This window comes from Saccoglossus kowalevskii, chromosome 11 (assembly GCF_978046115.1).
Source record: "Saccoglossus kowalevskii chromosome 11, keSacKowa6.1, whole genome shotgun sequence".
In the NCBI taxonomy this organism is placed as follows: Eukaryota; Metazoa; Hemichordata; class Enteropneusta; family Harrimaniidae; genus Saccoglossus; species Saccoglossus kowalevskii.
This window is the reverse complement of record NC_140651.1, coordinates 22,858,410-22,886,027: the sequence shown is the minus strand read 5'-3', so window position 1 is coordinate 22,886,027 and position 27,618 is coordinate 22,858,410. Positions and strand designations below refer to the sequence as shown.

Here is a 27,618-nt window from a genome sequence, read left to right as displayed (position 1 = left end):
GATTGATTTTATTGTTTTGAATAAATTTAAATAGGTTGGTATCATCTGCAAACAGTCGAAAATAAAAGGAATTGGTAGAATTGGCTATATATAGATTAAAAATAATATTGATAATATTAATAATAATATTGATCCTTGTGGAACTACGCAGATTATAGGTCGGAGGAATGATGAAATGTTTTATATACAGAAACATTGCTGGCGATTACAAATGTTTTTAAACTGAAATAGAGAAAATAGTGTTCTATTTCAGGTTTGATAGTATTGAAGGCTTTTTTTGAGATCGATAAAAATACCAAAAGTGATATGGCCGAGGTTTGTCAGCTATGTCTGACACCAGGTCAGTCAAGGAAAACTTTGTTGTTGTTTTTTCGCACGCCAAATTGAATATCAATGAGTGTGGATTTTTTCCCAAGAAATGTAATTAATTGCTTATTAACGATTGATTTGCATGCTTTGCTCAAGATAGTAAAATGAATATTGGGCGGCATTGGGAATTATATCTGTGCGAAGTGAACAATTGATAATGTGGACAAGGGGATGAGAGGTGATATGTATTGCTTGAATATTTTAGGGGGACGTCATCATGTCCAATTGATGCTTAGGATCTAGGGCACTGATTTCTTTGATTATATCGCTCTCATTCACATGTCGAAAGTCAGGATAATTGCCAGTTAAATGTTGAGTAGAGTCGCCCGGGCAGTAATGTTATACGCGAGTTTAGATCGGATATTGGTGAAAAAGTGGTTAAACTCTTCAACAATATATGTTATTTCTGTCAAGATCACTTGCCATGTTTTGTTTGTATTGCCATGCGCGGAATTAATTTCAATAATAGCGTTTCTTGAGGAATTCGGTTGTAATTTGTATAGCCATATCCGTATCCTCTTTTTTTAAAAGCGTGCGGGCTTTTTTTTAAATTACAAAAAAAGGATAATAGTCGCTAAAATCTGTGTGAATAGTTCCGCATTGTATAAAATAGCCGGCTGCATTCGTATGCACGTGATCAATTACAGTACTACAAATATCAGTGACCCTTGTAAGTGTGAAAAAAATTGTACGAATTAAGAATAGTATTGTAGTGGGTGCTAGGTGCGGGAATTAACAGAAGAGTAATTGTTCAAGTCGCCAAGTACACTAGAATCAAATTCTGAACAAGCTGAAATTATGGTAAGTTGTGGTATATTGTAAATAAGAACAATAACGATTTGTACAACATGTTATCTATTGTGTTGGATGTAATCAATAGTGTAATTATTGCGGAATCCATAGAACCTTCGTCGTTCAAACAAAGACTTTATTTCTCATGTTGACATGATCAGGAAAACAGGTTTTCATGCTTGTTGTTTTTTCCATACACACTAATTGCTCTTTGTGGTTTCTAGACGTATCTGTTTTATAATCCAAAAAATCGAATGTTCATTTGAATTCAACTTTCACTGTCATGTTGTGTACATCCAAAAAATAAATTCAATAAATGATTGACAATAACTTAGTAACAGTAACATTAATTAAAATGGAAACGTTTTGTATTTTAGGACGTTTAAGTATTTTATTTGATAGTGTTAACAACATTAAGGCATAATTTATCATAAAATAATATCATCATGGATATAGGCATTGCGGTATTTGCTCCGTAATGTACTGAAACTACGAGTTTTATTCATATGTACGTTTAGTTCATGCTATATTTGGCGCCAAAACAAGATAGATCCTACTAGATCAATGTTGTTATCAAAATGCAACATAAAACAATATATTTAAACCTGCTCGAAAATATTCCAAGGTGTCCACAATTTAACTGCCAAAACTATTTACGTACGAAAGCGTTTTTTTAATATGAAACCAAACGATGAAGGGGATTCATTTTACATAATTGACGAATATATCAGTTTGAGGTCGATCAAAAATTACAACATGTTAAAAGTTTTGCAAATATATGAGACCCAGGTGAGGAGGTGCAAATAATCCATACCAGCCCAGAAACCGTGGTTACAAGAGTAAACACGAATGCAGTTTCGGTTAGCTACAGTCCGATTGTAATGTTGTGATATGTGCGAAAGTATCTTGACATGCTAACCCAGGCAAGAATGTCAATAAATAAAATATAGACGCCTTGCCACGTGACTTGGATACGTCATCAGGTATGTTTACCAATTGTGGACTCAATACTCAAATTAAAGTTCAGCGGAGCGTTATTATTATGCTCATAATACTAACTTGTCAAACAACGCTGTTGTCTGTGTAACATTTAGCAATATACTATCATAACAAGTTTAATATTACATTTCACAGGAAAGTCAAAATAACTAAAACAGCTTTATTTCATTGTGCATTTTTACAATAGGGCGATCAATCAATACTCGGCTATTCGCTCACCATTTAATGAAAATATCGTGGAGTTAGGTTAGCATATATTATTCGTGTGTGTTTAAAAGGGTTGTACGTTTTAAAACGTGTCTTCATTTGACTTTTCAACATATTGTTCGCATTACAATGTCTAACATATTCGCACGACAATAGGCTGCACAGACTTGCACATAAATTAAGCACGTTTTGCACTAATACTTGATTCTCATCTCGTCAGTATTGTCATGTTTTGTTTCTAATATAAAATACGAATTTTGACAATATTGTCACTGACAAATAAAATGCTTTTAAACGTTGAAGTGTGAAGTATGTAATACATATGCATATATTATTTGCATCTCGTGACTACAGAGTGCTGCAATTACATCTCCATCTACCCAAATGATACTCATTGTATCTGTTGAAATCAGATATCAGGTGTAAAACGCTCGGTTACCAAGCAACATTTGTCTGTCTATATCTATAATATGAGCTGTTTTACCGTTATCGAGTAAGCACTAGTACAACAGCATAGAAGCCATGGAAGTTAATAATATTTCGTACGGGTGTTGTATTGAATTAGGTAATTATACCAATCAAGCGCATAGATTATTTACACTTCGATGTCAAATATTGCAAAAGCTCTGAATTTTAAATTACATACAGGCAGCCTAATAAATAGTAATTTCAGTCAGCTGTTATAAGCGTTCAATTTGGCTAACTTTTAAAATGCAGCACAACCAACGGCATTATGGAGTATTTTATCCACTCACCTTCGGTGTGTGAACAATACTAGCCAATAATGTTATTCGTATTAATCAGAATCTAATAACAATTACCTTGACAGTAAATATCATATTGTGATTTTATTTAACTTAAATTAAATGCTGCTTTAATATTTTTTGATGTATATACATTTATAACTAAAAGTATCGCATTACCCATCAGATATAATGTTTATATGTAATATAATACATATACAACAACTAGACCTTTTATATGCCTATACATTCAAACTGTGCAAACATTTGACCAAGTCAAACAACATAACATGTTTGCGATCGTGGATGAAAAATGAACTAATTTAAGCGGGCCTTATAATATAAGTTAGATGTGTAAACGTAGACATTTACTCAGTTAGGAGTATTTTTCCTTGAAAGTCAGTGACATTGTAACTATGTTCGCCAAACCTCATAATTTTCCCAAAATGGAATTGGCAAAGAAGTAAGGACAGGACATTTACTTTTAATATTTTATAACAATAGTTTTAACATAAACATTCACACATTCTACGTTTTAGCTGGTTAAAAAGATGATGTTTTACAATTTTGAAAAAAAGAACATAAATGCAGTTTTGAAAAAAAAAACAAGAATATATATTATTACATACGATGTACATAATTGTATCATAACACAACAGTATGATAAATGGTTAGTTCATTGATTGGGAAAATATTAATGTTTAATGGGTCAAAATAAACAATCACACCATATTTGGCATACCGATAAGTATTATTATTTACACACAGTGGTCGGTATTGAGAATTAATGTCACCATTACTATATTTTTTTGAACAGATGTAAATTTAAATGACAGACAGAACTGGTAACATTAGCCATTATGTAAACGACGTCACATCATTGGAGTTGGTCATAAGCTATAATCTAGCTAATGAGTAATGTTGGTAAATAGCTCTTTGTTATGAATAAAACACAAAATACTGGGATAAGTTTATTTATTTATTGGACCTTCATACGGATCCAAATTGTCAAATAAAATAACATAATATTTACAAGGTCACAATATTGGGAATATCACAATATTTTTACATTGTTACAATACTGATATTATTGTGTGAAAAAAGTTAACTGATTTTCGTTTATTTAATTTTCTGTCAATTTAACTGAAACACGATGGGAAAAACGTTCATTGAAAAACGTTTATGGTGATAACAACGTCACTAATTCTAGTTACCACTGGAACTATAATACTGGATGTTCTCGCGATATACCAGCTCATCTGCTTCATATGACATGACGTAAATACTACATATTATACCAGACTGTGAATGTTGAATGGTGAAACTTGTACACTGATAACTAGCTAGACATTTATGTGCACACGAAATATGAGACTTAACATGGGCGACCTGGATAGCAGTATCCGTGATCACATCGGCGTTATCCGCGACTAAATAGAACATACCACGTCGGTAACTCGATGTGCGACTTATTCCCTTTTGGACGCCTGTAAAATATAACAAAATGTGATTTTACATTTTCTAAAACCGCTAGATGTATAGGAAAATCATTATTCTATGCAAATATCGTCATACTGACGATGTTAAATGTGTTAAAGGAAGATGTTTTCAGGTGTTTGGATTAACGCTGTGTTAGCTGTCTTGTCGTAAGCTTCAGTGTCTGTTTTAACGCCTTATATTTATAACCGTTAAGATTGTTTATCAATCTGGAATATATATTGAAGCCGCAAATTGAATGTTGATGGAAGTAACCTGACAAACGGAAAAAAAGGAAAGAGTAATGTCAAGAATGATAACACGCTAATGTAAGAGAATGTGAATGAAGGTCCGTTAAGCATCTACAGTTGAACAAATGGCCGGAAACATACATTAGAATTTTAATATCAAAGAGCCAATTTGTTGAAAATATTCGGAATCAAATAATACAAACAGGAGAATTGAGTAAGAGTGTATACAACTCCATTGCCAAAGACCATCCACATGGCAATGTTTTACTTTACAGTTTTCTATCACTGACGGAACTACTCATAATAAGTGGACAAAATCTGACCTCTCTGGGGTCATTTAGATTTAAAAAAAGCTTACAGGATTTAGATGGAGTTGTTAAGGTTCGAGAACAGAAATGACTTATTTCAGGACACAAGACAAATTATATATTACATGTGCAAAACATGAAATAGAGATCGATTCGTGAGAAGAGTTGAATCGTGGTAAGTTAAAAAACAACTTGAGAGTGAAGCGGTTAGTGCACGCCAAAAACTTGAACAAGTAGAAAACTTTAAATATCAAGGACGTAGGATCAGTCACAACATATACGTATGAGTTACTGCTGTCTTGCTTAATTGATATTAATCTGCAAAAGCTCAAACCCATTTTTGAAGGATTCAAGATAGAGTGCTCCCACAGACTACCACACAATTTTAGTGAAATTGTTAATAAATCTTGGAATATGTAAAGACTACTCTCAATAGTAAAGCACAGAAAAGCAAAGTGATTACGGTATTATTCTAAGATTTTCTAGCTAACACAGGAAGAGTAAGGAGGAGTCCGAGGCAGCAGAGAATGTTGGCATAGCAATTGGTTTTACAGTCAATTAACAAAACAACTTGGCAGAGAGACATTATTAGCATAAGATAGTTGAGCCATCGAAAGTACATTTACTTAATGATGACGTGGTGTAATAACATCGATTTACCTGACGTGCATTTCGATGTTCTTGCATTGAAACTCCAGCTTGTTTGTGTACAGTTACATACGCCTGATATACACTGTCCGGTATTGCACTCTGTATCAGTTGTACATGCTGAGTAGAAAACGAAGAGGAGAACAAACAATATTAATGCGTTTTTTATTGTTTTTTTATTGATATATAGAACATGTAATACTATCTTTTTTTAATTTTCTTGAAAGTACATTACAAGTGGACAAATAATTTGACTTTGTGCTCGACCATAACGTATTATTTGAACTACTATAATATGTAATACTATATTTTTATTTGCATATGCTATATACATATACGACGCAAAAACAAAACAATAGAAATTTACTGTAGAAAATCTGTAATATGTAATCATTATGCAATGAATTTACACAACGTCCTGCCCAGGCTGAGATGATTTATTTGAAATAATCATTGGATTGCAATCGACAATTGGAAGTCATGTGACCTGTGCTTGAATGTGAATACAGCTTTGATCAGCTGAAATAATTTTCAACCTTGCAAATTGTATAAAAATCACCCTAAATGATTAGATGGGTGTTATTAATTATATTGAAAGTTGAGAATTAAATTTAATTGTCACAGAATTAGTCTACGATTTTGTGCAGTTAACTGTAAGGTTGAAAAAGAAATACTGTACACATATTCATAAATGATTGTTACTATGATTTTACATCGCCTAGCTCGGTATTATTGTATCTGTGTGAAAGACGAGGTTGGCTAAAACAAGTTAGTCTAAGAAAAGACTAAGACAAGTTATGTTGGGCATGAAAATATAACTGTTATTTTAAGCAGATTCAGTTGAAATGTTCATGAATATATTTACCAATTTAATACAAGGATATCATCTACCTACTGTAAATTCAAAACCTTTGGCCAAGACAGGTATTTTACAGGACATGTATCCAGTGATCTGTATTCTATTACTTTGTACTTTGATGATTTTGTACTTATAGGCCGGAACATTTTGTGCTTTTTGTACGTTATTTGAAATATATACATGTCAGATATATGATTCCAGAAGCTGATGCTTGATTATGATGATTTTGTAACATTAACATTTTTGCCATTCAGTCATCTTGTATCTAATCGCCAAACAAGTTCATATTAAGAGACATTCATTAAAACAAAATGCCCACTGGTCAGCCATTTTGAATCCGATCTGAAAAACAAAATGTCGTGCATCGGGGAGCCATAATATATTTACAAAGTTTAAACAAAATCCATATGTAAACAGATCCGGGCCCTGAATACAGGAAATGCTAGATTTCGATGATTATTCAGTGCTAAAATGGTCACCATTCCGACCATCTTGAATCAGATCAAGAAACAAATTGAAGTGCATATGTATAAAGCTATGTATAATGTATGTGGGACGTTTGATTGTAATTGGTCCAGACATGTCTCATATATAGATCCGAACGCATGCTCGGGACGCACGAAAAACTAAGAGGTCAATCCATAATAAATAAAATTAATAAATATTAAATAAGGCTAAAAGAGGTTAAATACAATGAAAATATCCAGAATTTTATCTGCTGTAGCTTAGTGCTACTATTGAAACTGTGAACTTTCAGTTAAAGAATAACGCTATAATGCAATGTAGTGCCAACAATAAACGTTTAAAGTGTTGGTGTAAATACAAGTTCAGTTGCAATTGTAGATGGTAGGTGTAAGCTCAAATTTAGCTAGCCAATTTATATGCATTTCCAGTCCAGTGAAATTACAGTGTATATATAGGTCAGTGTAGATAAAGGTCAATGTAAATACGTCATATGGTTTGTGTTTATATACCATCGCAATTAGGCAGTTCATCACTCCACGCCCCATCGGAACAGCTTATTGACGAGCTTCCAACCAGTGTGTATCCAGAGTTACAGGCTAGATTATACACACTACCGTGAATGTTACCACTACCATTGCGTGATCCGTGTACGGGTATTCCTGGATCGATACAATCAGCTGTAAAATATGTAATTGTGCTTCATTGCAATGGACATTTTGTAAAAAAAAATATTGTATTGATCTATAAGTTATTTTGATTCTATCTACTTTATTATACAATTATAACTTTTTATATTATATTTATATTAACTTAGCTAAGAACAAGAATGATGCAACTTCTTTGTACATTGAGATGACATTGTCAGTATGATAGAACGTTTCATTGACAAAATATTAGTCGAGTTTCACCCAACAAAGCATCAGCATTCTAATGAAAACTTAATGCGTCTCCATGCTGGCTGGTTTATTCAATTATTTATATGAAGTAAGTTCACCCTAGCTAACATGTATGTATGTTTACTCCGTGATGTTACAAAAATGTGCAACAATTTCCACATTAAAAACACGCATCTGAAAAACATAAGAAATCCTACCTGTACTGCGATGAAGACAACTGGGCGATATGATTTTTCAAAGTATTGACAAACTCAAGTATTGAATACGTTAATCACCTTATTTTTTTTGGCTTTATTTCATAGAAACATATTTACTTGCAATATCAGATATGCTAAACATATTTGGTAGTAGAAAGTTCGGCACAGAACATACAATCTGCTAAGTAGCTAATGTGTATATGTCTGAACCACAAACAATGTATTATCTGTGTGTATGGCAATATCAAACTTCCCTGAAACTTTTGTACTTTTGTTCAGTCTGTAATGAAACTTTTATCAGCCAACAGCCTATAGATATTCATGTAAACTGTGTCATATATATATATATATATATATATATATATATATATATATATATATATATATATATATATATCAGATATATATATATATATATATATATATATATTATATATATATATATATATATATATATATATATATATATATATATATATATATATATATATATATATATATATATATATATATATATATATATATATATACATATATACTTACCATTACACGTTGGTACGTCCCCAGACCACAGAAGATCAGAGTTGCATGTAATACTACTGTCTCCTACCAATGTGTATCCGGAATTGCAGGAGAAGCTCAGAATGTCATCGGCAATATATTTGTCTAAAGGTGAGATCTGATAACCATTGGTTGGTGTACCGGGGTCATGGCAGTAGCAATCACAGTCAGCTGTTAAATGCAGAACATATGTTATATGGCTGAAGAATTTAAATTCAAATTTGATCTATATCCGGTTAAGAATATATAATAACGAAATTTATAGTTCAAATATATTCATTTGAGCCTGGGGGCTTTACATATAGTTAAAAATCATTCCCCAGTGTGCCTCAGTCAATTAACATTCCCATGCAAATTTATGTTGACATAATAAGCTTGTGCTAACAAGCGCCGTTGTTGCACTTTGTCAATGAAAATTCATTCTTGTTTATTCAAGGTTGTTTTCTATTGAATCCAACTAACGGCAACAATATCAGTGGTACACCAATTGATGGAAACAACTTAAGTATACGGTTTTTGTCATATTAGACTTGAGTAGAGACTTGATTGAAAATAAATATTCCTCTAAGGTTGTGATGTAATTAGAATGTAAAACATAATTTAAAACAGTTCTAAACATTACTCTACACGCGTATTCATTAATATATTGTTCTTTAATAACTGTTTTACCATTTCTGAACAAACCGCTTCAATTGATAATACAATACAAAGTAGTTGTGTCATATACAATGTTACAAATTAGACATATTATCAATACTGTACCGTGTGGAACTAAATGCGTTCAATTAGTTTACAAAAGATTGATAGATTTATCAAGTTTGACAGATGACTTATTTACTATAACATTGAGCGTATTTTACTCTGTTCAATGGGAATTTTGATGACTTAATGATTTGGGGTATATCTGTATTTAACGTATATTTATTACAATTGAAATGTACTGGCAGAGCAAACGTCAAATTAGTTAGTAACATGTTATTAAAGCAATGAATACGCTTGTGTGTTTGTCTTACCTTTAACACCGGATACAACACCGGGACTAAAGCTAGCCAGTGGCGCGGTATTTTTCAGCCAACAGCTCCCTGTGATACGTACGTGGGCCCATGCAATACAGTTTTCATCTGCATCACAATATTGACAACAAGACGGCCAGTAATTGGGTGACAATATCGTAACGTCTATATCACTTCCAACACGATCAGTAAGTAATTCGGGACAAGCTGAAAGTAAGATGTATACATATACATACTGCATGTTAGTGTATGTTTTCACTGCTCAATATATTCTCTGAATTTGGGAAAGATAATTCCAATTTGTAGTGCAGAGATGGGACACGAATTATATAACAATTCTTACCTGCTGCAGCAAACACAGTCAGAACCGTTAGAACACATGTAATGGTAAAAATCCACAATGCCATGGTTACGTTGTAATATGTGCGTTGCTAGCTAGACCTTTAACTCATTTTAAACGTGACTGAAATTAAATGCCGTTCTATGTTTGAATACGCCATCATTCGTTTATAACAAATATTGATCCATACACTCCGAACGCTTCGACGGAGAGTTAATATCAAAATAATTCTAATTTCCTGAGAAATCCAAATCTTAACATGCAGCTAGAGAAATGTAATATGCCTTATACAAGACCTAATTTCAACTGCGTGTCGATTGGAAATAGTTGAAGTTTGTAAACTACGCCCTCGGCCGTCGAAACCACACAATCCGACAATGGAGAATGATAATGATACAGATCGTGTATATAAATGGTGTATTTATTACGCGTAATTCTATCATTTGAGACACGAAGACTTTGCGACCGAAACAGAAAAAAACTTTCAACTACCCTGATTTAGTATGCAATAAAAAAAAAACATGTTATCCTATAATCAGTCTGGCTGACATTTGAATGATTCTGCAACGTCAAATGAAACAAAATTGAAGCTGCCTATTAGAAAAGAAACAATCTGACTTCTTTTGCGATAAACCTGGATTGCCATGGTTAATGCTTTATTTATGGAGAATTCTGCCTCATTGTCACAAAAGACTTGGTACCTGTCTGATCTCCCGTTTAAACTTCCTCGCACAGAAAAAATGGAACTCAAGTCAATATAATAATGGCGTTGAATCATATGTAGATGTATATTCAATAGTTGCATATTTTACTAAGCTAAGTACTTTTCAACTGTAGGGAAGTATACATTTTGGGGGGTTTCCCTAGTTCAATATGCTCTTTCCATCACACATATCAACAATACAAATTGTGGGGACAGGGCTTGATTAAGTTAATAAATGTGTATCATCAAATAAATAACATTAACGGACCAAACAAAAGAGATAACATTACAAAGAAAAGCGCACTTGACGCGGTCTATGGGTGTATGTGTATTGCAATTGTTATTAGTTAAAGTCTCTTCCAGACGGTTTATTCATTTTATTTAAATAACAGTTATAATCAACATGATTGTTAGAATACTAATCGACGATATCGTCACTTTGAATAAGTGAATGTGTCGCCACCAACGATCTCTCCCACCTTGGTTTAGAAGAAAGTGGTCGATTTATATTAACCTCAATTTTCTGTGAGTGCATGTTGTTTTTGTTAATATATAATAGTTCAATTGTCAGCAAAACCGTTAGGCTACATCACATCAAACATTCACAAACTTTGACCTGTGAATGAAATCAACAGTTACATAAAATGTATTTATTCTGTATTTTGGAAAACAAAACCGGGAAAAAAATGTATATGGGTTTGATCATCCGGTAGTAAACATGATTTTTTCATTAAAGGCTTGCGCACGCATTTTGTAGGTTTTTGAACATGGTGGCTGGGTCAAACATATAGTTTTGATTTGTAATAAAAAAATAAGCACGCCTTTTCATATATGCATTGTGAGAATGGCTACAGGTATATATCATTCACTGTATAATAAATTCAGTGTTTACATGTTTTGTGAAACTGGGAGGAAGCTGCACATAAACATAGATAGAGTTTTAGTGTGGACTGCATTCATGTGTGCGAACTTGAATAAACCTTTACAAAAGGTTTAAATGACGACTATAATTTCCATCTTCGAGAATAGTGATTTTCCTGACAGGATATTAATTGTATTAAAGTTCTTCCATTGCATTGCATTTATGTCAGTTTCATTAATCTACCATCAAATTTAAATAGAACATGCGTCTTTATTCACACTATCACTTTTTAGCAAACTAACTTATTCTTGACAGTTGCAATATAAAGCACTACTGAAGTGCGACGCGCAACTCATTTATCATGGAATGAAAGAAGACGCACTGAAAATCTAGTAAACAAAAAGCCCCAAAATGTAATTAAACCAGTTTAATATTGAATCTCCACATCGTCATGTTTTAGTAGAGGGATCTAGTCGTGATAATATAGTTGGCTTCGTTTTTATTTCAATTATAATATCCTGATATAATATGGTAATAAGATAATATGATGTATGCAAATATAAAATCTTACAGGTAAATTTAATCTCTGAACATGAACCTGAACGAAGCGAAATAGGTTTGTTGTTTAAATGATTTTGAGCAGGTATGGGTATTAGTAATTCCCGCACAATATAATTTTGCGTGCGTTCATTGACTCCAAGCATTGCCTAGTTGTAGTCTGATAACGCTCACATAATTATAATGCATGCATACAGGGAAAGAGAAACATACGCAATGGAACACACGTGGAAGGTTCAGAAAGATGTTTGCATTTCAGTCGCACATATCACGTACACAAATAAAGTTCAGGCTGTTTTATTGGCAAGTTTAAAAAGGTAGTTATGAATATGCACGGTAAGTATCTCCTCAATGCGAGTAATTAGGGAACTGAAAAGTTAACCCATAACAGTTGCTAATCGTATGATAACCAGACTTCACGAGGAATAAATAACAAGACACCGTTCGGATGATAAGCAGTGCCCGGTATTACATATAGGTTATCTAACAAGCGATCTATGCAAGATCAGAGGTAGAGAGACGCCAGCAAACATTCTACATCACTGTCCGTCAATGGTATAGTAACTGGATTTTATGATGTATCGATTCATGAGAACGCGCCGTTTGCATAATCAACATGTATTGGATATCCTACTTCTTGAACAGATGGCTAAATTAGGAAAAAAATATAATTGGTTGTTTTTTTTTTATTCTGGTCGTAGAACAATATAATTTTCTGATCTTGGACCAACTGGAATTATACAGATAGTTAATATATAGTGGTGAAATCAAGAATAGAAGACGAGATGAAGAAGGACTGATTGTGGGAAAGCTATTGCACATGTTACCTTGTCCACTGTCATTCTATTTACATGCAAACAACTGAAACTAGGATAGAAGTTCATTGATATTAGTATACATATATTCTATGGCAATGGGGTGTTGATATTTGTGTCTCTTCCCTCGAAGGACTTTGCGATGCAAACAATTCATAATATTTCACGAGGAACTAACATATATACTAGTAACGTATATTGGTGACCAAACGAAGACATGGAATACGTGATTAGTGATACACCAAATACAACAGTGATATTTATAATTACCTCAAAAATATACTTAATGCAAATCGTGTGAAAGTGTTGACTATTCGTGTAATTTAATAATATAATTTAGGTTATTGTTCATGGTTATGTCATGCATTTAATTTTCACAAATGATTCCGAATTAATTAAAAATATTGTCTCGGCGGTGGGTAATCTAGGAATGACATTGTCCAGTAGACATAATCTGGAAACAGTATTTATATAAACAAGAATATATAAGTGTCCAAACGCCGGGCAACTTTCAGTTCTCTTAATTCACGTTGCTGTGGAGAAAAACCCATTTCCTGCAAACGTTTCCACAATAAGAAAATAGTGTTCATAATGGAACAAATATATCAACTGAAAACTTCACATCAATCGAATTCTATGTATGTCGGATTATATTATCCATGATGTTACTCCAACTGTTCGCTGTTACTCTGGGTCGTATCTCAAATCGATTACATTATCGTTCACACTTCATAGTTGTGGTAAATAACGGTTTTATTTTATTCAGTGGAATTTACGATGATCACCTTTGTTTCCGATTATATTGGTAACTTAAGCGACCGTTCTAGTCTACCTTTAACATTGAGACGTAATACTAATCTATATCATGCTGTATCGTTCATTCCCATTGCCTCGACAAGTTTGGTATCACAATGGCGATACACGATTACAATGCTATTATTTATCTAAACAGTTTACATTGTTTCGTTGTTGCGATGTTCGATGACGATTTTGAATTCAGAGATCCATGCAATTTAACGTTGATATACCAAAACAATTCGAACACAGAGTATTTCACTTTAAATTTTTTTTACAAAAACAGTCCAGTAGGTGCCAACGCATTTGTCATCGGAATAAATTTTCTCTTTCGTTTTTTACTCTGTGAGATGTATCTCTATAATTGTTCCCCGAAACGATGAATTAATATCACGATTGCACACTAGCCATACGAATATGCGTAGGCACTAATGTCAAAAATATTTTGCTAAGTGATGACTGACTGATAAGAATGAAATATATCAATATTGAACAATCGATATACTCCTATGTGGAAAACAATGAATGAATATAACCTGTAATGTTATCATGAACACTTAACAAATGTTGTTTACCCATTATTATCTTGTTGAATTATGTGTTGAAATTATGTGTAAAATTGTTATTTTGCAAGTCCTTATATCAAGGAGCGTATGAGGGCGCTCAAGTGTCGAATCACACACATGATACTGTGCTATCAACGGAAGTCAATATTGTGTTTGTAGAAATTTAATGCATTTTAAGATTGTCCTGTGAGAAAAATACAGTTTACAGAATAAAATAAATAAATTTAGATATGATTTGCATGTTGATGTGCAACCGAGATCACTATACCACAGTAAGTCTTGTTACTGATCTATTATTGCTCAGCTCGCGTTAATTACTAATTATTTATTACTTCTGATTTAATCAAACTGCAGTCTGTGAAACGCAGTTGTCGGACATAGTGCTACTTTCACGCACTCTTGTTCAACGAAAGACAAAGTGTCAGCAATGTGCATAGTGACCGCACGTGTCCTGCTGTGCCTTCGTACATGGATAATTTTTCGCAGGTATCTAGCATGTGTGCGCTGTGAACATATTAAGTACTTTGAGTAATGCTATGTTTCAAGCTTCGTGTCAGGATTGGTAATTGGCGTTTCTTGAAAATTGAATATTTTTGTCGATCTATATTCTACAGATTGTCCTATTGTGAACTATAACAGGGGTGGTTTTGGCATTGAACATACAGCTCTAGCAAGTTGGTTTGAATGTTATCAATGGTGCGCACAAAACAGCACAACAATGTGTTGCTTGCGGGTTTTATACCGTTTACATTCTGGATCAAGCACACCGTGCCAAGTATTTACTCGTATTATGGACTGACCGCAGGTACTCAAGGTAAATTTAGTAAATGTAATCAAGATTACGAGGGTGAACTTCTCCTTGTCAGTGTAGTCATATTTTCAACAGTGTATTATTATATAAATATATACTCAACAAGCACGATAAATAAGATAATTTGAAAATGGCAATATCATTATCACTATTTCAATTCGGACTAACATTTTCAAACTAGGTAGATCATTTTCTGATTGAATATCGTCATTACATATTCAAAACATTTTGTGATTGGCTCGTGTGTGCTCACATTCGCACCGCTGCTTTATAGTGTCACTGTATATAGGGATTTTAAAAATACGATCAATTGATTAGAACATGGAATATATAGTAGAAATGACAATACTAATTATATCATTGTTTAAAATGTTACAAATGTTTCGTCCTTTGTTTCTGAGCAGACAAATCGAATATAGAACACGTTGTCGACGAGTCCGTATTTACCATTTGTCGGTATCGTACATCAGCGTACAAATGAATCACAGCGACATACATTATTTATTTCACTAGTTTCTTCGTTATGTGCGGAAACAATGTGTCGTAGATTTTACATAAAGTGTGTAGACTGCGTTTCAAGTTCTGGGAATACTCAACCTAGAACGATCACTATACCACGTGTCAATTGTGTCTTTTGGAAATGAATAAACTATTCGTTTCACATTTCGCTTGTATTAAAATTAGGCATAACAAAGCACGACAGACGACAATGCTGAGAGCCATTATATAACATGCTACAAATATAGTACGTTTCAATTCATGCATTCGTGACAGTGATTTAATAACAGATCATTGCAATAATGTCTGCATTTACAGTAGAACTGATTGACATATTTTATCGTTGTATTTACAGTCCATGTGGGCAATAAACATACTTCAGAATATAATAAATGCTTAAGTAAATCATTATATGGATCGTTCAATACCCGGTCGATATTGTCGTTATTCATTTCTTAATATTGTCCCTGACTCGTGATTAGAATGAAGTGCTTACAAAGGATTTACTTTAGCCACCTAACTCATATGACTTATTCTTATCTCAAACAATGAACAAAATGTCACTATTTCATATAGGGTGGTTGCTAAATGGAGGTTTACGCATGTACGTAGTAGAATCTACTCAAATTAGTTGTTTGATATCAAGGTCATCCTATGATGAAAATTATGTGTAGGTTATTACAACAACAAACATATTATTGTAAAATGATGCATCAACCATGCAGTTTTCATGTGATGTCGGTTATAGCTTAGTGGGGATTGACGTGGTCAGGAAGTATTGCCATGGTACGTAGGTAGCGTTCGGTGTTGTGAAATGCACATGCAGTCAGTCTTCTACGTGATTAGTATGTACAACGTCCGCCAAATTAATGCTAGCATGCACTCAATCCACATCAAGTAAATCTAACATTGCGCAATGCTACACAAGATTAATTTTATATGTGAAATCATTGCAATTTGCACTGTCATTTTTGTTATGTGCTGTATTCATATATATAAAAACACTATGCAACTATATACCATAAATCACCACATAAATGACATATTTTGCGTAATGACGGTGATATTCATACTTACAGCTGATGTGGGTCACGTGTAGGTGATGGAAATACTCATGGGAGTATATACGTATTCTCTTGTGATACCGATTACGTAATGATTGGATCGTCAACAATAGAATGCGTTGATGGTATATGGAGCGACCTGCTACCTAGATGCCATGTCAATTGCATTTTGAATATGAATATGAGTAGAAGATGTTCAGTATATTTATTTCAATGATTTCATGAATGCATGTCGTGTAAATCGTTTTAGCGCCTCCTCCATGTCCTTCGTGCCATATAGGTAAGATTTCCTACTGTGCAGCTATCTTGGTTGGGTGGCCGGTTAGATGGAGACGCACGCCTGTCATCAACCATTGCCGAACAATGATTCCGTGAAGTGTTATGTTAAATAATGGTAAATAACAAATGAACTCGTTCTGCGCTAATCGAATTATTCGCAGACTGTACTATGGATGATGACTGTGTACACAGTACGTGTAACAGTACTGGACAGTACATTTGCAATGATGAATGGTTGTTGAATTCAAATAATGTGTGCCGGGGTATGTACTATTCTACCTATATTTTCTATATTTTTATTGCAGGAATCTAATTTGCCACCTCTTTAGTTACACATAGTGACATTATATCGATATGTTATACTAGATACAATACTATACATAATCATATATGTTCGATATATGTTGTATATAAGTTAAATAACATGGTAATTGGTTGCAATAACTACAATCAAAACTATACGTGGCTTAGAGTTTATACCACCATACATGCTGAAACATGTGATTTTTTCTATATCCGTGATTATTCTCGTGGTGCATGTGCATATACTGCAGAATACCCATTTAATGATCAGCTGGTTCACAGCTCTTTAAATTTGAGTGAACACACACTGAAAACGTACGTTGATATCATATATGTATAATTACTTTTTACTTTAATTTTTATGTCACTGTTAAACAAAACATGTAGATTATGTTAGACAGACACTTGGCATTTTACTTCACATGTAAACCGAATGCAAACAAATATCCTACATACAAGCTCGGTATTAAGTGTAGTTTATCAGAAGAATGTAGAGGCAACTACGTATACAACTAATCTGCACAGTTACTAACGTTACTTCTATAACGTGTTCCATTGTCATCATGTAAGACGGTGATTACTAATTGGAGATAACCGCTAACACGTGATGAAAGTTATTTGTAGCACTGACTACTTCTTGTAACGGCGGCCTTTGCGCGTCAAATTATTGAAAAAATAATTTCACTTGCTTGACTTGTCTAAATACATTACAACTCTGGACTACGAGAACGTCCAACTTGCAAATAAATATTTGTAACATATCATGAGTATGGGTACAATGACAAATTCTTTTGTAAATCAATGTATGTTCTGTTTTACAGGAGTTCAACTAGGAATAACTAGAACACAAAGTTTCAGAAAAGCTACGTTTATTTTTGTGGCAGGTAACGGTGATGTGATTGGAGAAACTGCTGTCCAAGTCAAGCAGGTTGCATCGTATAGTTTATGTTCACATGCGTATGTAGCTAACAGTCATTGTACGAGTTTGACCATTCAACATTCGCAGTCAGGAATAACATGCAGTCTGTTCATCTTGTCACATGAACACCGTGAGTTATATTATCGCGAGAACAGTATTTTTCTTTCAACGTATAATGCAAGCAAAGACAACGTCGTATTTTAAAGACCAAGTGTACATGTTTAATATGACCGGGTGAATTGGAAGTCACGTGTTTCAGTCTGTATAATCAGTCTCTGTATAATCAGTTATGACAGGTTGAATAGAGAATGTAAGGACAATTTTGCATGCGGTTTTCAGGAGGTATATATACGCTGAGCCCTAAAGTTGAAGGTAATTGATCGACTCTCTAATACTAATTAATTCGCAGATCATATTTTAGTACAGTAGTGGGTAAACACTGGTTTATTTTGCATTTTACATTGCCATGACCTTAACATTGTGACTATTAAACGTTATTTTTTCGTCATCTACTTTAAACGGGGCATACCGTATACCGACGTAAATAGTTCATTTAATTAGAAATGTGTTGTCATATTGCGTTTTATTTTGGTTCAATCCAGTGCGCTGTTTTTGTCGATGTGTGAGCGAGTCATATGTAAACGTCGCAGCTTCTGAAATGACTTCCGTATGACGACGATACATTCCAAAAATATTGTGAAATATAAATACGTACGAACAATTGGAAGTGTCATGAAACGGCTACTTGTAAATGGAGAAAATTCTTGATGTTTTCATTGAAAACTTGGGCGAGAGAGATCTTACAATGGAGCTTTTTACAAAATGTTTTTTTCCGTATAATAATACTTATATTGACCCCAGCCTCGGTTCATATACAGATTTGTAGATCCAAAGAGGGCATTGTTATAATCAATTATATATTTGTTATAATGTTCGCTATTCGAATATACACTATTCCCACCATTCGCCAAATGTGTGTGTATATTTGTGACGCATTATAATGAAATAATTTGTGATTTTTACAATTGTTGATTTAAAACATGAAGTATTGATTGTGCAGAGGGCAGTAACCATTGGTTACATGTCGCATAAATCATCTGCTCAGTTCGAATCGATTATAAATTCAAACAATAACCTACTCATAACTTTGGAAATGCGAATGGCCACACATTTATTTCAAGAGGTTCTGAACAAAGAATATGCTTTCCACGACAACATACACTGCATATGCAGTTATCAATGCCAACATGTACATAGGATAATAACACTGAAAACACTGACATTTGAAGTAATGCGCGCTGTAAGATAACAAAGTACGTTATGATTGAGACCAGCTCTGCGATTCGTAATGTTTCAAAATCGATTCACAACATTGTAACTATAGTTGTCTAGTAAAAAGAAACAACCCCGTAACTGTTTTCTAATATATAGTAGAATGAAAACTAATGTAATTTAGAAAGAATATAATCAAATTAAATCTGTGGACGTCATTTTGTCAGAGACGAAGCAGTTTAGTATACTGTTTGCTTACAGAAAGGACAACTTGAATATTCCTCAAAGGCTACAATGTACAAGCACGTAGTGATCGCCGTACTTGTGGGATTCCTACAAACACGCAATATTTACGCAGGTAATGTGTTTATGATCCTTCAACGATACTTCATGTTATAGTACACTTATTACGACTTGTTAGTGAGATTTAGAATTACTATGTGTGATAGTTTATCGTGAATCATATTAAACATGTTGAATTGATAACAAGTCCTTCCATTCTGAAATGATGCATGGTACAACAATCTGAATTGATGCGATGGTTGTCGTACATCTACTTTGTTACATGTCTATGTATATCTACAGTTTGTCCGGATATTAACTATAACAGAGTGGGCGGTAATATTGAAGGAACAGCTGTAACTAACTGGTTTGACTGCTGTCAATTATGCGCACAGAATAACACGTGTATGGCTTGGGCTTTCATGCCTTCTACTTGTTGGATCAAATTCGCAGTACCAAGCCGAGAACCAGCGTATGGAGTAACGTCGGGAACGGCAGGTAAGTTTATACAAACTATAAGATTATCAATTAAAATTGGATGAATAATATACAAATCTCTTAACCATATAGGACAGTGAATCACCTCATGGAATGGGGTGCACAGAAATGTGTGCCGGGTCCAGGTCAAAATTTGTGTCATCTCATATCCATATTCGTATTCGTATTTGATATTTGACTTTATTATATAGTAAAGTTGAGTTATGCCGTTTATAAAATTGTATTTTACATTTCATACTAGTACGACATATTTTATTCACGTGTATGAGTGTCGTGTATATTTGCATAATGAAAACAAATGGATGATCATGAGCGCCTCACGAGTGTTCTCGTTAGTTCAATAAGACATGCATTGGTTGATTGTTATTATTCTAGGTGTGAAGCTAAATTTAATTACTGACAGAGATTACAATACATAATGGTGGACTTTATTTAATAAATGAATAAAGATGAGCTTTATTTAATTAAAACGGGTGCAACTATCTACTTGACATGTTACTGTGATACAAATGTTTTACTGTTGTTTTACAAAATTGGGAAATCAAATCTATTTTCCTTTTAAAAAAAGGTGCACTTGTAATAATCAATATCATTTTCTTTCTTTGATATGTGCAAGATTGATCTCGGTGTTGATTATAAATAAGCGTATGTTTTTACAGCATTGCTGAATATAAATTTATTCAAAACTCACCGACAACATTACTGTAATCCAACGTATCATATGTGGCATGCACCGTGAAGTTTGTATCACTCATACAAGCAATTATACAGTTTGTATATTTATTAAATTAATACAACAGTTGCGAAATAAAAATGTTTACACGCCGTACGCTGTCATTGCGTCAAACGTTGACCAATGGGAAAAAGCCTTCATCAATTAATTAATTGACTAACGTGTCTTTGCATTCATACTGAATGTACTAATGGACATTTCTCTTGCAGATGAATGTTCTGGAGTATGTTTCTGTGGAGACCCCGGGACACCAGATAACGGATTCCAGATAGGAGAGGCGAGTGCCAAATTTGCCGATGATACCATGCAGTTTTCATGCGACGCCGGTTATAGCATGGTAGGGAATAGTGAAATAACGTGTTTGATTGGATTTACATGGTCAGCAAGTATTCCAACATGTCACGGTAAGTTTCTCTGTATATATTATAAAAAATGTTACATTAATTCTGTAAAAAGTTATGTTTCTATGAAGTTTTCTTAGGTTGATGTGATCTACTGCCATAAATGCAAGAAATGGATTCAATTGACCATTTTCCGTTCACTGCGAGAATCACGCGTTATGCGTGAAATCGAACGTAAAAACAGGACAAACAAAGGTCATAGCATCATTCTGTCGTCAAACATCGCGTGGGATTCGACAAACGCGAAAATATTTTGGGGACATTTCCTTGCTTAGTAATGTGCTGTACACATTTGATGATAGGCAATTTCGATTAAGTAAGGGTATTCGAAAGCAATATTCCTTTGTCGAAGATCGGCTGGTCGATGTGAGCTACGAAATAAAGAAACTCGAATTTCAAAATCAAATCGTTCGATTTTTGCGGCAGACGTTCGACGCGCGTCTTACATGCATCTCGCGAGATCTCGCAATTGTACGGAAAATCATCTATTAGATTTAGTGCAGATAGCTACGTGCGTTTTCGGTACAAAGTCAACGAACATGACGGCTGTATCAAGGATATGGTATATGTTGCTGGTTCGTTTGATCATTTGTAATATTTGTATTTGCAGCTGATTGTTATGATCCGGGAACACCAGACGGTGGATCACGTGTAGGTGATGGAAATACTCATGGGAGTACATACGTATTCTCTTGTGATACCGATTACGTAATGTATGGATCATTGACGGTCGAATGTGTTGATGGTTTCTGGAGTGACTTGTTACCCAGTTGCTATGGTAGGTTGAAAATTTCAATATGGGTGCGTCATTTTTAGTCGGTGGCTTCGTGAGGTGCGGGTCTGCTTAAAGTGGCAAAACGCAATGTCGTGGTCGGGAATTGAATCTCGTCGTTCGTTTGTTTCTTTCGTTTTTAGTACGCCTATAATTTATAATGTTGTCCTGGAATTATGCTTCAAATCCCGTTGTAGGTTTTTAATTGACTATTCTGATTTTACATATATATGCACAAGTTGATATAATCATGTGTTGGTATTTTACGGCATTTATTTTCTATGGCATGTTATACATGTAAATGGAGTTGAGCAAATTCATTGTTTAACAAAATAATAGTGTATCTTCATCATACCAGATGAAAATGGATATATCTTCGAGATAAGAACAAATCCGATAATTTCTATTTTCTAGAAGATGTCACCTAGTACTTGTATACACTCATTAAGTAATTACCCTCGCTGCTTACGATAACATAAAATGATAAAAATATGAAATCATCACAACGGAGTAAGAGGACTTCGTGGAATCAAATATGAGCTTTGAATAATTCGTTAATTTAGATACATGACTAATAAGAAAATCACCATAGTGACTTAATAACGAATATTAGAATCGTTTTCTTGATAACATTTTTTATTTGTCCTCTATTCAGCGCCGTGTTCAGAATTACTCCATCCATCAAATGGCTATCACAGTGGTTCTGGTACATATGCACACAATGATACGGTATACTTCTCGTGCGATATTGGGTACTACATGATAGGCAACTCTGACGTAATTTGCCTGGACGGCGAATGGAATAGTGACATTCCGTCCTGTACTTATGGTATGTTGACATTCGAGCATTAACATGTTGTTGATGTTATTTTTAATGCTGCCAAATTAGGTTATTTTCAGTAGCAGCATAGAACATGCGTGTCGATATGCAAACAATACTATATGTATTCATTTGCATGTTCGTACCAGTCGTCATTCATGTGCCCCAAGACAGCAATACATTGGCAAAAAGCTATGTTCAATATCAAGAACAAATCCGATTTAACAAGTATTCTTTATCATAACTGCAGATTGTCTCATAGAAGACGACTGTGTTCATGGTACGTGTAACAGTACTGGACAGTGTATTTGCAACGATGGCTGGTTATTGGATTCAAGTAGTATTTGCCGCGGTAGGTATTATTTTAATCTTGTCCAAACACACATCAGGAAAATAACATCTGACAATCATCATATAGCAGCGAGCAACACATAAAACAGAAGTGCACATTTTAAAGGTAGATATAACTACAAATATAATAGTAGGTATTAAAAGCACGCGATGAAAAAGCACGATTATGAACGTTCACAAAGACTAGTATGTGTATATACTATGCTATTTGTGTTACCATCTGATGTGTTTGTTTAAATACATCATAAAAGCAGGTATTTAGATCATCGTATATCGTTGCTAGTCCTGCAAGAATGGTGTATTACAATTAATATACACAACGTAAAATCCCAAACACTTTATGACTGCTTAGTACACATGATACGGGCATATTAATATATATATTACACGGTGGTGGTACAAGTCGTTCACCTACTCAGAATTATATCACGTGACTCCGCAACGAACAAATTTATTACTTACTTAATTTCAAAATATTTGACAAATGTTTAACATTTTGGACAATTAATTGTAAAACACATACATTGTCTTTTTTCCTCAAATATCGCGATTTACTTGTGTAGTTGATAAATACTCGATAGGTGGGCTAATTGCTATGTGTTGTCTGTTCGTAGTGTGCTCAACTGATACATCGTGCAATAACGGACGGTGTGTATCAGGAGTATGTAGCTGTATTGAAACAAGCTGGGGTTACAATGCAAGAACATTTACATGCATTTCAGGTAAGTCAAGGCAACGATTCTATTTGTCTATTTATCATCAATATACGTGAATATGTTATAAACAGAGTAAATCAGTGCATGGAATTCCGTGGTTAAACATCCAACGAATATGCAAATGTGATTGCAGCCACGAATAATTCAACTACGAGAACATCCAACTTTATTATCCGTTTTTGACATGTTTGTTTTATTTGTAATTTAACCATGTTCTGTCTCACAGGCGTTCAACCGGGGATAGGTCGCACTCAGAGTAATCGGGCAGCTATGTTTTATTTGATCGCAGATAACGCCGATGTGGTCGGTGACACTGCCATCCAGGTTATGCAGCTTGCATCGCTTTTGTCATGTGCGCATGCGTGTTTAGCTAACAGTCAGTGTACAAGTTTTACTATTCAACATTCACAGTCTGGTCTAACATGTAGATTGTTTGTCATGCAATATAAAGCAGATGAGCTGGTGTATCGTTGGAACAGTCGATACTTTAGTTCCAATAATTAGACAAAATGGCCCCTACTTCTATAGTCCTTGGAATATTTATCAGTGCATTTGAAAATATTTTAACAAGTCAAATTAAATCATGGTATTCGCTGTGTTGTGTTCGACTTTTAATTATTATACTAATGATATTTTGGTGGATTTCCCAACAGGAAATAGACAATGCTTTCAATAATTTCACGTTTAAGCGTAATGTCGATTCGATAGTCCTTCTTTAGGGTTCTTTGCAAAACAACAATTATGTGTATGCGGTATTTGGAGCAACAAATTAAATTTTTCATTTTCACTGTAAATAGTGAGTAGTTAAAAATTATCGCCGTTTTTTTTTAGAATTTTACCATATGGCTTTATTTTATTCTGTTACTCACACAATCTCATAAAAATGTATGAGCACCGAACTACTTTACGCACAACATATATGTCATATCAAATACATATTAAATTGTCATTTTGCCATTGGTTCCTTGTGTCGTCATATTAATAGGGAATCACATACATGTTGCTTTCCCAGAAATCATATTATGGGCGTAAATTCTACCAAATGGATACACATATTATATTATATTTATAAATAAGTATTTGCATTTACCCTTGAGAGTCGAGATCTAGAAACTGCGTAATTCGTCAATGGCTTGCAGCTATTGGTAGATAACGTATGCATAGATATTTAACAGAGCTATCAGCAATTGTAATTGGAGTAGGAGAGTTAGGGAGTTGGAAGCCGAGCACCCTAGTGTCCGACTGGATAGTAATAAAGCTGGACTATCTGCAATGAACTAATGTGTACTCTTTTGAGTCGAACCTGGTATCTGTGAAGCGTAAGATACTAGAGGTATATACCTTGCCAAGCGAGTCAAAATACGATATACAGTACGCCCCTTTAGTAACACTATGGTAAAAGTGTTACGCCACATTTCAATATTTGGTTTAGGTACGTGAACAAATAATATGTCACGAGCTTCAGCAACATTTATGAAATAATGCTCTAATATCAATACCTATGAAAATAGATTCAAAATGGAAGATTTCTGCATGTTTTCCGACTGGATTTCTATGAAATATTTAGTAGTGGTGAAAACCCCGATTACTAATGTCCGAAACAATAAATACAATACTTATACAACAAATAAACGTGATATAATTTTACCTTATTTACTAGGTTGAATACACGCGAACGAATTATTTGATCATCAAAAAGTAGTTGATTTAATGTTGAACATGCATCATTGTGTATGGAAATAGTTTAGACTATAGGCTTTTTAAAGTTGTGGATGAAATGACGAGACTGTATGGCAATCGCTGACTGTAGTTCGTGTAAACGGTTTGTAAACTAGTCGCGGCGTTTATATTGAATTCGCTGAAAAGCATATGAGTGAAAACAGACGAGGGCAAAAAGGGTACGGGAATAGGTCCAGTTGTTACATCCCAAACTCGAACAAAAAAGCAAAATCTGCAATTCAAAATCAAACGTTAGAAAGCACTTACCTACGTGATGATCAATTCTTGAAGATAAAATGAATCAAGAATCGATGATCTATGAGATAATATTTTATTAACACCAATTTATTCGAATGTAAACAAATAAACGGTAAATGTTTAGTAAAAATATTAGTTTTAAATTTGTAGATCACGTCCAATAGCCTTTTCGAATACTACAACAGAAAATAACTTGTCTTCTGCGTCTTATTTAAATAGTCTTATTTTTGTGTATAACGTTCAAGTCGGGAACATTCTGTATGCGGGCTAATACGTAACGGGTTCCGAACATAAGAACGATTTTACATTGACATTTTGTTCATTTCACAACAACTGTCGTCGGAAAAGCAGATTTAAGACGATGCATCAAATTGTGATATTTGTTTTTTACTGCAAAAATGGCTAGAAAGCGGCACATCGAAAGGTCAATTTGAGTTAGTCGCATGCTATTGAGATTCGCGTCCACGATTAGATTATCCCTAAGTCGTGGGTCTGGACTCAGACTAGTAATACTATTACTAGTCTGAGGTCTGGATGACTAGTTTTATGTCACTAAAAATAAGCGAAACGTTGAGTTCCTTGAAATTTGGGACATAATTGGGAAATGGCGGTGTACAGGTACACACAATTCAAATCGCAGAATTTAGAAACGGTTGTTAATAATTTCTAAATTGAAAAATTATTTCCTGACTAAAGTCAGTCTAACACCGCTTTGATATTAACGTGACGTATTCATTTGTCTCACCATACACTGGTGAGTTCGATTGAGATGTGAATATTTTGGCGAGTGTTAAAATACATTCTTTTCGGTCGTGTGTGCGTGTTTCCAGGGGCCGGCTTGTGCTCATACACGGGAATGTTGGCTGATCGGTTCCGGCACGAATGTTATTATGGTAAAAATAGCCTCAAAGACCATATCAAGAAAGTTAAATGAATTCTCACTGAGACACGTGTAACAAAATTAGTCAAAGTTCTTTGATTACTTCATAATTGATAAATTGTTTGACGTTTGTTAAATTATTGTAGTAACCGATGGGATTTGAAAGTGCTAAATTGGTCAGAAACAAAACAACTCTGTCCGTAAGTCGATATGCGATTAACTTTCTCACCACCAGTTCTCTCATTTCATTACAAATTCGCAAAATAGTTCTGTTTATAGTCTACATCAGAAGATTGGGACAAAAAAGGCCACATTTTTGAAGTAAAAACTGAATAATGATCGCCAGCTTAAAACATTCCAAGTACACAGAATATACAGTTGTTGGTCAGTGGTCTGAACAATTGAATAACACTCGATGAATATCGGGGATAGATACAATCGGATCAAAAATATATATTAAAATTGGTTGAAATACTGTGAAAGAACCAATACTAGTGTTTTTTGTAATGTAAGTATGGTATTTGCGATAGCGGGCGCAATGGCGTTAGAGATTGGAATACTATTGGCAGGGAGAGGGGGCAAAATAAGTAGGTTCGCTCTCTCTCACTGAGAACTAGGC

At 34.1% G+C, this 27,618-nt stretch overlaps 1 protein-coding gene across 1 annotated transcript; it reads right to left on the bottom strand.

Moving 5' to 3' along the window:
- Window positions 1-4,316: 4,316 nt before the first annotated feature.
- LOC146736534 (complement receptor type 2-like) lies at window positions 4,317-10,191 on the bottom strand. The gene is made up of 6 exons (XM_085505552.1): window positions 10,128-10,191; window positions 9,785-9,991; window positions 8,754-8,942; window positions 7,627-7,794; window positions 5,806-5,913; window positions 4,317-4,597 (listed from the first exon to the last, which is right to left on the bottom strand). Exons 1-6 carry the CDS (start codon window positions 10,189-10,191, stop codon window positions 4,317-4,319), a joined length of 1,017 nt encoding a protein of 338 aa, XP_085361678.1.
- Window positions 10,192-27,618: the final 17,427 nt, after the last annotated feature.